Source organism: Rhineura floridana, chromosome 10 (assembly GCF_030035675.1).
Source record: "Rhineura floridana isolate rRhiFlo1 chromosome 10, rRhiFlo1.hap2, whole genome shotgun sequence".
Taxonomy (NCBI): Eukaryota; Metazoa; Chordata; class Lepidosauria; order Squamata; family Rhineuridae; genus Rhineura; species Rhineura floridana.
The window spans coordinates 50,697,987-50,711,659 of record NC_084489.1 but is presented as its reverse complement, the minus strand read 5'-3'; the positions used below and the strand labels follow the sequence as shown (position 1 = coordinate 50,711,659).

At 39.2% G+C, this 13,673-nt stretch overlaps 2 protein-coding genes across 2 annotated transcripts in view; both read left to right on the top strand.

Annotated features, from left to right (window-relative positions):
• The window catches only part of UMAD1 (UBAP1-MVB12-associated (UMA) domain containing 1), a 53,518-nt gene extending 46,445 nt beyond the window's left edge, over positions 1-7,073 (top strand). Inside the window, exon 4 of the mRNA XM_061585835.1 lies at positions 4,399-7,073. Coding sequence (XP_061441819.1) covers positions 4,399-4,644 — 246 coding nt within the window. The 3' untranslated portion in view covers positions 4,645-7,073. The remainder of the gene's footprint in view (positions 1-4,398) is intronic.
• The window catches only part of GLCCI1 (glucocorticoid induced 1), a 99,144-nt gene continuing 90,020 nt past the window's right edge, over positions 4,550-13,673 (top strand). Inside the window, exon 1 of the mRNA XM_061585832.1 lies at positions 4,550-4,601. Coding sequence (XP_061441816.1) covers positions 4,574-4,601 — 28 coding nt within the window. The 5' untranslated portion in view covers positions 4,550-4,573. The remainder of the gene's footprint in view (positions 4,602-13,673) is intronic.

Here is a 13,673-nt window from a genome sequence, read left to right as displayed (position 1 = left end):
GCCGCTGCTGCATGTCTCTTTCTCTGTTGTTCACATTGTAGGAGTCTGGTGGGTTATGGGAAGGGGTTGTGAGAAGGCCAGAGCCCCCCCCCTCTACACACACACCTCCCACTCTGTACAGGTTCGCCACCATATCTGCACTCTCTTTCTGCTACTGCTTCTGCTGCCACTGATCCACACAGCATGCAAAGACTGGGGCTACCCTTCTCCATAAGGGTTAAGGAGCTGGGAGCTCAGGAAGAGCAATCAGCAACTGGTCTCCTTGTGGGGCCGGGCGAGGAGCCAGGGATGGAGGTCACTCGCACTTGCTCAGTTTGTTTCAGCCATCCTGAAGACTTTTAAAAATAATAATAAATAATTCCTTTCTTGGCTCTTCGCGCCCCCCCCATGACTTTCTGGCTCCTCTGGGGGTCATGGACCCCAGGTTGGGAACCACTGTCCCAGGGTGGACAGGGTCAGCACAGAGTGAACTAGAAACAGTTAATTAGAGCCGTCTGATGTTTGAGAAACAAGGGACTGAGCCAGTGGGTATAGTGACCCCCCCTCTCCCCCCCCTTTACTTTCCATTGAGCTTTGCTTCTGGCTGGTTTTACAAACTGAAATCTTGCTAGAGAAGAAAGACATTCACACTACTGCGTTGTTGGTGTTGCCTTACCGTTTCCTCATATTGCAACAATGCACCTGAGAGAAGGAAGAATATAACACTAAACAGGAGAGAAGCTCCTTTAATAGCATGATTGTTAAAAAGATGATAGAAAAAGACCAAATAAAAAAGTAAAATGGAAGGAAATTTAGGCACAGAAGGAATGAGTGACTTCAAAATGCAAAAATTGTCACAGAGGCCTCTGTACAATTCTACTTTATGATAATTTCAGGCTTCTGAATCTGATAGTTAATACATTTTACATCCAATCTAGGCTAGAGTGTATATGTGCAACTACAGTGTGTGTGTACTTGGTCTCGAGTCACCTTCACCAACTTGCTGGGGCTGATGGGAGTTATAGAGGGCACCAAGTTGGCAAAGGTAGCTCTAGTATTTTTCATACAGACTATTTCAGAACTCAGACTCACTAAACAAAGAATGGCAAACTGTGCCAGGGCATTAGATGTCACTTTGCATTATGCTTGGTGTTTATTGCCCAGAGAAATAACATCACAGTACAACCATTACTTTGGGTTATATATCCAAACTGTAATTAACTAACAGTACAATTCTATACATGTCTACCCAGAAATACAGTGCCGTGCAAAAGTAATCAGATCCCTGACCAATGCTCTCATATTACTGAATTACAAATGGTACATTGTAATTATGTTCTGTATGATATTTTATTTTGAAACACTGAAACTTAAAATCAATTATTATAAGATGACATTGGTTTTATGTTGGGAAATGTTTGTAAGAAACATAAAAAACTGAAACCTGTTGCTTACATTAGTATTCAACCCCTGTGCTGTAGAAGCTCCCAGTTTACACAGATGAAAGAAATTGCCCTGTCGAGGACACAGTTACCTTACCACTGGCTTCCACCTGTGAACCATCAAAGTTGCTGTCACATTGTCAGGATAAAAACCCCACTGTTGAAGGATCATTGGTCAGGCCGTGGATTTGAAGGAAAATGAAGACCAAAGAGCATTCTACAGAAGTGAGAGATAATGTAATGCAAATGCATAGATTAGGAAAAGGGTACAAAATATTATCCAAATGTTTGGATATCTCAGTGAGCACAGTTGGATCAATAATCAGGAAGTAGAAGCTGCATCACACCACCCAGGCACTGCCAAGAAAATGCCATCTCTCAAAACTCAGCACTCGAACAAGAAGGAGACTTGTGAGAGAAGCCACAGAGAGGCCAACAATCACTTGGAAGGAGCTACAGAGTTCACTGGCTAGGAGTGGAGTAATGGTACACCAGTCAACCATATCAAGAGCTCTGCATAACACTGGCCTGTATGGGAGGGTGGCAAGAAAGAAGCCGTTACTCAAAAGGTACCATCTCAAAGCACATCTGGGGTTTTCCAGAAAGCATGAGAGTGCCCCAGTTGCGATGTGGAAAAAGGTTTTGTGGTCAGATGAGACCAAGATAGAGCTTTTTGGCTAAAACTATGTATGTGCTAAGCGCTGTGTGTGGCACAAACCCAACACTGCTCATGCCTCAAGACACATCATTCCTACAGTGAAATATGGTGGTGGCAACATCATGCTTTGGGGATGCTTCTCATCAGCAGGGACTGGGCATCTTGTTAAAATTGAAGGAAGAATGGATGGAGCAAAATACAGGAAAATACTGCAAGAAAACCTGCTGCAGTCCACTAAAAAACTGAAGCTTGGAAGGAAATTCACTTTTCAGCAGGACAGTGATCCCAAGCCCAAGGCCAAAGCAACATTGGAGTGGCTCAAGAACAAAAAGGTGAATGTCCTACAGTGGCCCAGTCAAAGTCCTGATCTCAATCCCATTGAGAATCTGTGGTGCTCTTTGAAAATTGCGGTCCACTGGCAACGTCCTACCAACTTGAACAACTTGGAGCAAATCTGCCAAGAAGAATGGGCCAAAATCCCTCCGACACTGTGTGCAAAGCTGGTAAATGCCTACCCCAAAAGACTTAAAGCTGCTATTGCAGCAAAAGGTGGCTCTACTGAATATTAATGTGTGGGGGTTAAATACTTTTGCAAGCGACATGTTTCAGTTTTTTATGTTTCTTACAAACATTTCCCAACATAAAATCAATGTCACCTTACAATAATTGATTTTGAGTTTGTGTTTCAAAATAAAATATCATACAGAACGAAATTACAATTTACCATTTGTAAATTGAGAGCATTGGTCGAGGTACTGTAAGTACTACTGAGTTCCGTGGGGCTTATTCCTAGGTCTGCAGTCTTGAGAGTCTTTGTGAGACTCTCAGGACTGCATTTTCTTGTTTGTGTGTTTGAGATGTGTGGGCATAGAGCCTTAGCTTGGTAGCGGTAGAGTTTCTGGTAAGTTCATTTCCTGCTTTTATAAATGAGTTCTTTTTCTCAAGCACCCTGACTTTCTGAGAGATTAGCTGTGCACTTGCATACATTGCCCACAAGGCTGAAATGTTAATCCTTGTTTAGCTAAATGAACTTCTCCAAATGAGCTGGGTGTGGCACCCAGCACCAGAAGAAGAGGAGCCTGCTGCATGCAAAAGCAATGCTGAATAAAACAATGTGTTGCACATTGCCATAATTAGGGTGCTGAGCAGTTTAAAAACAAGAGCTGAACCTTTCTTTTGTCTGCTAAAGATTCAGAACAGCATTTTTGTAAATCATTCATTACTACACGGTAGTGCCTCTATAAAATACTAACTTCTATTGTTGTCAGTGTAGCATTTCTTCAGAATTCTTTTCATGTAATTTGTAAGGAAGAGGAATAAATGGATTTGGAAAATGTATTAAGTTACCTGCATTTCTCCAGCTTTTTTTTTTAAGTGTACTTAACTTTATACATGTTTTCCCTCACATGTCAAGTTAATATGGGTCATTATTTGAAATCCTACATTTGTGCAACAATTAAGCAGCAAACAGGTGTTCCCTAGGGTGTTGTTTTAGCAAACAAAACGAGACTCTAGGGATTTATCTTTTATGCAGTTAGACAAGGGCAGCATACACTATGGTACATTTTCTGTTAGAGGGGAGAGTGGACCCGTGATTTGATCCAGCACACACAGTTGTGGTCTTATTGTTCAGAGAAACAATACAAATCTTGGTGACCTTTTCTTCCTTCAGGCCACCTGACCCTGCTTAATCACAACAGCAATAAATGCACTGTCTGGTGAAAGAATCAGATGATCCAGCTACAAAATATTATTGTTTGTCGCTTGAAAAATGCAGTATTCCCTCTGACAAAAAATCTTGAAGAAAGTTGTATAGGCTGTGAACACCAAAGAGAAACAAATGCACATTTATAGTATAGTAAACTGCTTGTGTGGAAAGGGCCTTGTAATCTAATTTAAGACTTGCTGATACAGGATTGAGTCATGTAAATGAATACTGGAACCTTTAGAATAACTCTTGTCTGTTTAGATCACTATCTGATTAAAGTAATGGCTTTGTGCAGATGCCTTTTTAAAGAGAGATGCTCAGCTAACAGCAGTGCCCATGTAGACATAATGTTGCCAGTCACTTAGCTGAAAGATCACCTGCTTCCTCCATCCTCACACACAAATGTTCCCTGTCTTCTCAGATTTCATTCTTCACAGGAGATGCTCAATTTGTTACTGGTCATTATTGGTCATGAGCTGAGCTTGGGCCACACCGTGGCATGATTTGGCCTTTTTAGTTTTATTCTAGCCAATCGCTACTACTATAGTTGGGAAAAGGCCACTGCAAACAAATGCATGATTTATATAAAAAATTTTCTTCTGTTTCCTTAGACAAATTCAACCAATCAACCAAAGTTGACAGAGGTGGGGACAGAGAAAAATCAGAATATGGAAAGCAATTCTTCTATGCTGGAACTTCTCAGTGATGTACCTTTCACTCTTGCGCCACATGTGCTGGCAGTACAAGATGCCTGTAATGACTTCCCCAGACAGTTGCTCTCCTGTGATGTCAGTGACAACCTTACAAGATTTTGGTATGATTTTACACTTGAAAATTCAGTGTTGTGTGAGTCATAGTTGAATCACTTAATTGACACACGTACCTTGATCACTTGAAGTAAAATACTCAGAAGTTGTGTGTTAATGTAACTATACTAGTTTGTGACACACCATCTGAATAACGTCTGGCTAAACATTAACATTCTCCGTCCTCTGTGATATTGCTTACAGTGTGTTAAACCTGTGCCAATTCTGGCAACTCAGCTGCAAAAAACAGGTTATAATTTGGACTCCTCTAAAACTACCCCACAAATTTTCCCCTTAATTCCAAATCAACTATCCCCGTGTCGACATTTGGGGCTTGCCTTTACAAAGGGAGACATTGAGTAGTACATTAGTCTCTCTTGCACTGTGATTTAATAAATGGGCAAGAAGTAAGTGGTGGTGAAAAATCTAGCTTATTTTGGAGAACAACCTCCAAGTTCTCTAACATTTATGGCTTTGTGGAAATCTTGAACAGTGTCTGATTCTATTTTATCCCTTTTGTGAAATATAGAATTGTCTGCAACCCCATACCAAATTGACTGTACACATCCACAATGCAGAATGGGTTGCTGCCATAGTTTTTGGGGTTTTCATACAATATTTCCTGGGGACTCAGCAGTTTTTCATTTGCTGTTTATTCTCATCACCACATATGCTTCTAGTTTCTATGATGATCAGTTTTTCCATTGCAAACCTCTGTACCCACTAGAGAGTGAAATCTGGGTATGTATTTATATATAGAAATATATTCTTATTAGTGTATCATATGCACACTCACACATGGGTTTACCACTGATCCTTTTTTAATTTGTATGGGTCAAATGTAAAATTGATAGGTTTAAGTATCAGAAAAGATCAAATAGTTACATGTCCAACTAAATTAGATATCATCTAATCCAAATATTCATTTCACATGTCTTATTCCAACTAAAGTCTAGTTGAACTTCTCTTGCTCACTATTGTAGTGTGTATGAATAATTAATAGGTGCAAGATTTATTTATTTTATTTTTACTGGGAGTTGGATGGGAGAGAATACATTTCTTCTGTGCCAAAGGTAAGTATTTCAGAAGGAATGTGCAGCATGGTTATCTAAAAGCATAGCACAAGTTTTTCATATTAATACTTTGTCAGCCTTCCCCAATCTGGTACCCTCCAGATGTTTTGTTACTACAGTTCCCATCAGCCCTGACTTTTGGCCATGCTGGCTGAGGCTGACAGGAGCTGTAGTCCAAAATTCCTGGAGGGCATCAGGTTGGGGAAAGCTGCTCTATGGGTTGGATCCAGCCTAAGTTAGTTGCATATACTCCCACTGAAGTCAATGGGATGTTAGCCACAACTTAAGTCCCATTGATGTTAAGGGAACTAACTTAGGCTGCTTAGAAGTAAACTCCATTGGGTTCAGTGGGACTTACTCCTGGGTAACTGTGTTTTGGATTGAAGCCTTAGTCTGGATCCAACCCCCTGCTTTTATGTTACGATAACAAATGTAGCAGATAACAAATGTTAAATGTTTTCTTAGTTAAATTGTTGGGGTGCGCACATGCTTTTTTCTTGGGAAAACTATTTTGTGAAGTTTGGCAGATCTAGATACGTTGTATATTTGTGTGTGTGTAATGAAAACTGTGATTAAATGTGATGTTCCTGTTGAAACTGGAAATCCTTGCATGTTGGATTCTCTATAACCATGTTTAATCAGATGTCACAGAAGATACTAGACATTTTTAAATAAATGAGATATTTATTTAATGGTAAATGAGAGATGACTTTCTATTAAATAACTTGAGCGATATCTTGGGAAATCTAAGTTGTATTAAATTCTGTATAATGTTGCATGTATATCAGCAGAAGAATGAGATTCTCTCTATATTCAAATATATACATTTGATTATTCCCAGAGAAAGGCAGAAGCAGTTTTAATTGGACAGAATTTACTTTTTTTGTGAATTTTCTGGCAAGCAGGATCTTTATCCCAGATCATCTGTGTTGTATGCTGAACTGTTAATTTTTGTGCTTTCTTTGACATTAACCATTATTTTTTTACCTGTTCAAAAGCAACATTACCACTATTGTTGGTTTTAATTCTAATAAATATTTGTTCCCTGTTTTATTCTGTCAAAAATTACTCCATAGTATAATCTAAAATATCATTAAGGGAGATACTAACGTACTAAATTGGCTAATATTTCAAACATCATTTGTGTTAAATAACAGGCAGGCAACAGAACATATTTTTAGATGGGGCATTTCTTATAGTATGATTTCTGTAATACTTTTCATTCAAGTAACTTTAACAATACACATTTTTATTGTGGTTCCTATAAAAACAAAGTAACACAATGAAGGTGTTTACATTGAAATTTTAATTGTAATTTTTGTATTGCATTGTTTGTTGCCTCTGGAATGTATTTTTTTGGTGAAAGGTATTACATAAGTGTTAACACAATAAAATAAATGCACATTGCTAAACTGTCCCTGCAGCAGATTTTTATTGGGCTAATGAGACCAGAATTATTAACAGTTGGATTCTGGGGTGTTGTCACATGTTGGAGGTGTTGTGTTCCAGAGTGGGAAGTGGGAGGGGAATTTTGAAAAGTTATCACATGTTGCCAGTTCTTCTGCAGTTGACAATCCCTCTGCAATGTAAAGTATTTCTATATTTACATTTGTTTTGAGGAGCCAATGCGGTTAATCAATGAACAACCAAACTACCATTTTGTGAGCATTTTTGCAGCAGGTGATGCCCTTGCTCTAACATTATAAGGACAACAAATCACTTATTCCCCTTGAAAAATAATTTGGTTATAGATTTTTTAGAAAAGATTTTCTAAAACTTAATCTTAAAACTAAGAAGTGAGCTATTTCCTCACAGTCTAAGATAAACCTATGAAACTGTAAACCATAATTTTCCAAACAAACCACAGTCTGCAGCCAAGGCTTGTGCTTTGCTTATTGATCCTGGTTTGTTTGAGCAAGGAAACCATGGTCCCTGATTCGGTCACAGTGCTAAACCAGGGACCACAGTTTTCTGCATGCTAGTGGGGAAGAACAAAGCAGGCATGATTAGCACGTTTGTGGTAAACCATTAACGTATGTTTTACTATGATGCACAAATGAGGCCGTAATTATTTCATTGGTTGTAGACGTTTGACAACCATTCCTTTGGCAACACAGAAACCAGTGGAACCTTATAAATAAAAAGAGCTTGTAGATTCATTTCATAGAGAGAGAACATGGAGCATGCACTGGTAGTGTCCAGATTCAGTCCACAATTATTTAGCACAAACCCTGTTAGAATGGTCTTTTGAGGAGCCCAGTCATGCTCTTATATGGCTTCTACTGATTTCAGTTGAGCTTTTGCAGGAGAATTTCTCAGTGTATCATGTGATCTGCCTGTCACCTTTTGTCAGGTAACTTTATGTAACTTCGCAGAAGGTTGCTGACTACAGCAAAGGTAAAGGAAGCATATAATATATTGGAACAATGTTAGTTCATGGTTTCTAAATTATACCATTCAGATATACAGTAGTCTGTGAATCACTGCAAAGAAAGCATCTAAGAAAACTTCAAAGAGCCCTAATAGAGAACAGGAAATATCAAGGAAGGTAAAATGTATATCAGAAAATATTGTTTGCAAATATTTCATGCCTGATCATCCTTTTAGGTGTTTCTCCATCTGTATGCACCTGAGGGCTAAAACTGGATTTGTCCCTAGGGACCTGACACTGTGAGTAGAGGGATTTAGGGGAGGAAGTATGGGGTGGCCAAGCAGAGAAACGTTCAATCACAACTTGGCAAAAATTATAATAATATAATTATTAACCAGGCTAAAAATGAGTCTTCAAAAGGCTCTGCATCTTGGAAGCACAAGTAAACTCACTGACAAGCCTGTACTTGATTCAAAATTACAGAGATGCTCAACACTTTCCTTTCTTAGGACCCAATACTCAAGGCAGAGAATATATAGCTATCTTAACACTGGTGGAGAGGGTTTCATTTTGTCTCGTATCTGAAAATTCCTGTAGAATGCACAAGCATTCACATTATTTGAAATCTTCAGCATCCTTTTTGTGAATTAAAAGATTATTTTAATCTTTCAACAGTATATCTGCCTTTTTGGTTCAAGGTAGAATTTTCCAAAGTAATTCTACAACTTCAGTAACGGGTAGACACAACACAGAATTGTTTGACCTGCCTTCTGTTTAAATCTAAAACATTCTATAAAAGTAAAGTCTATAAAAAGTAAAATTGTGTGTGATGACATAATTACCTTTCTGGGGCAAAATAATATTCTCTCCCCTGTTTTTTTTTGTATTCTGCTCACCTCTGTTACTGTTTGTTTCCAGCACAATATATGTGCAACCCAGTACCCAGTTCTTTTTATCAGTGAGGTTGGGCTGCATATAGAATCTGAGCCTATAGCTATGACAGCCAACTGGCTGCTCTGGAAGTAGAATTTGTTTGTACACACAGACAAGAATAAAATATTAATTATGCCAATGTAGCTCCCTCTGTGATGGTCTAATGTTGTAGATCAAGGATGGGGAACTTCAAGGTTGGGGGCCAAATCCATACTTCTGGCGTCTATCTGGCCCACAGGATTCTGCCCAAGCCACAACCTCACTAGCCCTGCTCTGTATCCTTGAGTGCTTCTGCCTGGCTGGCATGTATCTTTGAACAGTGATAGTGTCTCTTGCTTACCTTTTTGAGAGGTGTGCGTATATAGAAACCTCTGGAATATAGCTTACTATATATATTTAAGGGGCACATATGTTGTTCCCCCTACTTCTGTCTCTGGCTACGCCTTCTCTTGCTTCTGGTCACATCCAACATTTGCATGTGGCCCCCATAAGGTTGCCCATGAGGAAATGCCACTCTTTGGCCAGAAAAAGATTTCCCATCCTTGTTGTAGAATGTTACCTAAGTAAGTTTGCCTGCCTAGGCTGCACCATGAATGCACTGCATTTCTGCTTAGTTTTGTGTCTTAGAACAGCTGGGTGCAATGCTGCTGCTGTGATGGTAGTGGTGATTATCCACAACTGCACTCCTATGTTAATATGATAACCTAGGTTAGTGTGATAGTGTTCTTATAAATACTGCAGTGCTTCATCTACATTCTGTAAATCTTGTTAACTGGGTATTTTGGAACTGAAATGGAAATCACCTGAAAAAGCCCAGGAGAATAAGAGCAATCTCTGCCATGAGCCAGTGTCAGCAACCTGGGAAATCCTACTGAAGGCAACTAGTCCTTTGGACAGTCATCTTGTGACAATTCAGCTCATGCGACTAACAGAAACTGGGCTAGTAGTTGTGCCACCCAATCTAGTTGCTAATTTGCCAGCACTGCTGCTCGTAGGATTGTGCTGCTGTCCTATAAAACTCAAGTAATTTAATGGTTCTGTTAAAAACGAAGAAATCTGTTGAAAAGTAATACAATATCTTCAACCAAGCCACTGGTTTATCTGCTTGGGCAGAGGGATTTAATAGATCCCTTTTGGAGATGTTCAGGCTTCTTGCTCAGACCTGTTGTAGAGGTAAAACAGTATTTGACAGTCCTGTAGTCTAGGCCTAATTTGACTTGGATGAAGTAAGGACAATTGATTTCAGTTATAACTAACTTCCAAGTATTTATGCTTCGAACTGCAGCCTTGGGCTGGAACTGTTGCAGTAGAAGTAAGGTTTCTCATTATTACTAAAAACAAATAAAATTCTAGAACAAAATTCCAGAATTTGATAGCTGTAGATATATCTAGCAAATGAACATTGTGACTCGTAGGGCTGGTTTATCTGTAACAGGAAACCATCATTTCACATTACGTGAACAAGTATTGGTATTGTGTGCTCTCCTTTTTTGTGTGCCAGAGAAGACTGGAAGTTTCCACTTTAAGCAAGCCATAGCTCCCTGTGACATGACATGCAAAACCAGGGCACTGTGGTTTGTCTAAACAAGGGATTGGGAACATGTGACCCTCCAGATGTTGTTGGACTACAGCTCCTGTAATCCCTGAACATTGGCCATGTCTGGGGCTGATGGGAGTCAGAGACTAACGGACAGTCACTGTCTCTCAGCCTAACCTACCAGGGTTGTCATGAGGATGAAATGGAGAGGGGGAGAGCCATGTTGCACCACTTTGAGCTCCTTGGAGGACAGGTTGTATATAAGTGTAATAAATAAATAAAACGTCTGGAGGGCCATCGTTTCTACATCCCTGGTATGGTTGCTTCCCATCTCTTGCACATGACAGAAAGACAGGAGAGTGAGAGAGTCTGAGGCTCACTGCAGCTTTTTCATGTAGCAGGAAACCCCAGTATCCCATTATGACTGAATGTTTCCCATTACCTCTGAACATAATGAAGTGTCCTAGAGTATAGTCCATATTTGTATTGTTAGTACAAGCAATTCGTTTATAGTAAAATATTCTTGCCCTTCTCAGTAATATACTGAAGCAGATGAACAGCTAGATTTTCTATTCCCAGTCTTTATTATGGCCACTTACATGGTAGGCTTAATTTTACAGAAAAGAAAGATTATGCATAGCACAACAGAAAATGGCTGTGAAGGTTTCAGTCATGTGAAGATTTAATTTCAAGAAGAGCTGAAAGGCCTGATATTCACAGCTCATTACAGCATCTGGAGATGTAGGCGGTAGCTAAGAGAGGCAGGCTCAGATATCATCCTAGATGTAAGCAGCAGCTGCAGTACAGATGAAAAATAGGACTTGGTTCAGCCACCAATTCTATTTAGTTTTATTTGTTACAGAGATAAAATAAATGCTTGAGATCAAAGATCCCATTTAAAAGCCTGTCTTCCTCAGTCATTCACACATACACATAACTGACCGGACATTAAAAAACTATTTAGATGCAAAGAGCAAAAATGTGAAAATAATCCAAATTTCACTGGAGAACATTTACAGATTTCTTTCATAGTACTGACTCAAGTTTTCTTATAAAGTATTCCATGCATTTGCTTGTATATAACAGTCAAAATAGAACTTTTAAAAGATACCTGAATGGTATAACATCAAATTTCGCTTTGCTGGCAGCAGTGTATGTCTGTTCTTCTCTGCCAAAGTTGTCCCTCAACTTGGTTCAAGGAATAAGGAACCTGAGAGACAGAGGAGGGGGGAAGTTAAGGGTCAGACTGAGAGTGAACTCCAGTTTTTAGCAGTATATAGCTCAAGAAGACACAGTTTTCTCTGCCAGTGCCCCACATCTCCCTGTTGTCATAGCTATTCCTGGTGCATCTTCATACAGAAAGTTGTTTATTGTAATGATATTCCGGTATACCAACATTAATTCATCTTTCTCAAAAATCTGCTAGATGGTTTTGACATAATCAGGTCTGTTTTTTGTCCCGTTACTTCCTATAGATAGTCTGTATCTAAAATTTAGCATGGAAGCCTCTCTTTAAATAATGCCTGATTCTTTATACTGTTACCTTATTTTACCTTCTTAGTCATTTTCAGAAATTAATCAGCTCCTGTTCTCTTGTTTTTAATGTTGATTAAATTGTATAGCTTGAACTTTCAATCAGAGCTGTGTTGCAGATGTAAAATTTGCCACAAGCTGGATTTTTAATGCACCATACCATTTCATGGTTAGAGAATTTGCAGAAGAATTTGTATATGAGGTGCCAAAATCTGATGTCAGATAGAGCCATATAATTAAGATTAAAATCTGGACAACTGTATTTAATCCTACTGAAAATAAGAGTGGACTGCTCACCAAGTTAATTTAGGATTATGATTTTAAACTGGGAATAGAGCCTGACTTTTCATTTCTACATATGATTACTGCTTTGCACCAACGTGATCTGAAAATATTTTCCCTAACACCAGAAAATTCAAAGAAAAATAAAGCAAGTAAAACAGCATTCTTGCTCAGAGGTTAAAAATGGAATATTTAAGTAAGTTGCAATCATCTTTATATTAATCTGAGATGAATATATTGTTCTCTTGAAATCCTGTTTTTCTATTTCAAGTACAGATGCTGAAAATGTTTTTTTTTTGCAGCAGAATCAATACAAATTTATTAGAGTTTAGATTTTTTTCCTATAGAAAATATCTACAAAATTAAGATGGAGCTGAATTTTAAATCATTTCTACCTTCACATACTTGATTGAAATATTCTGTTAACTGAGCTAAAGCAGTTAATGGAATAACGACCACCACCACCATCACAATAATAATATTTATTAGTCGCTTTCCTAGCAAAAACCAACCAAAGTAACTGACAACAACAATAAAACACTAATTCCAATTACAACAAAACAAACCAATAAACCTAAAAACACACCTGTACAAATAAGACAGGTCCTGCAAAACCTGCCACAGTAAAAGAGGCCATCAGTACCTGAAGCCCTTCATATTAAGGGTCAAAAGCCTGAGTAAAAAGGAAGGTTTTCGCCTGGCACCTAAAACTAGACAATGATGGTGCCTGGCATGTCTCCCTGGGGACAGCATTCCATAAGCGGGAAGCCACCTCTGAGAAGGCCCATGATCATGTAGCTATCCTCCACACCTACCTCCCTTAGAGAGGCCACATGGAGAAGGGCCTCAGATAAAGAATGCAGGATCCACTTAAGGAGTGTTCTTATCACTGCCTCCTTTAAGCAGGCAGGAACCGCCCCCTCTCTCAGGGACGCATGAATCACTTCCCTAGCCCAGCTGGCCATTCCCCTCCTTGCTAGTTTTTATCAGCTATGAGGGGGAAGAGGCAAGAGCATACGTGGTTGTCTGGACTGAACCAAGCACCTTGTCCGTGTCCTCGAGCCTTACTAACTGAAACTCATCCAACACGACAAGACTAGACAGTGTTCTGGACATCCCTTGAGATTTATCTGCTATCACAGCGGAGTCAAGGTCCTGGCGGATGCAAACAATTTTATCTTCAAAATGCTTTGCAAGCTACTGTAAGTTCCACCACTTCCTTCAGGCCGCACTGTAAAAGGCCCTGTACTACCTGGGAAAGCTCTGCTGGATGACCAATGAGGATGCAATGGAAGCTGCAAAGGATGTCTTTGGTGCCTTCACTGCCACCGAGTAGGCTTGATAATGAGTG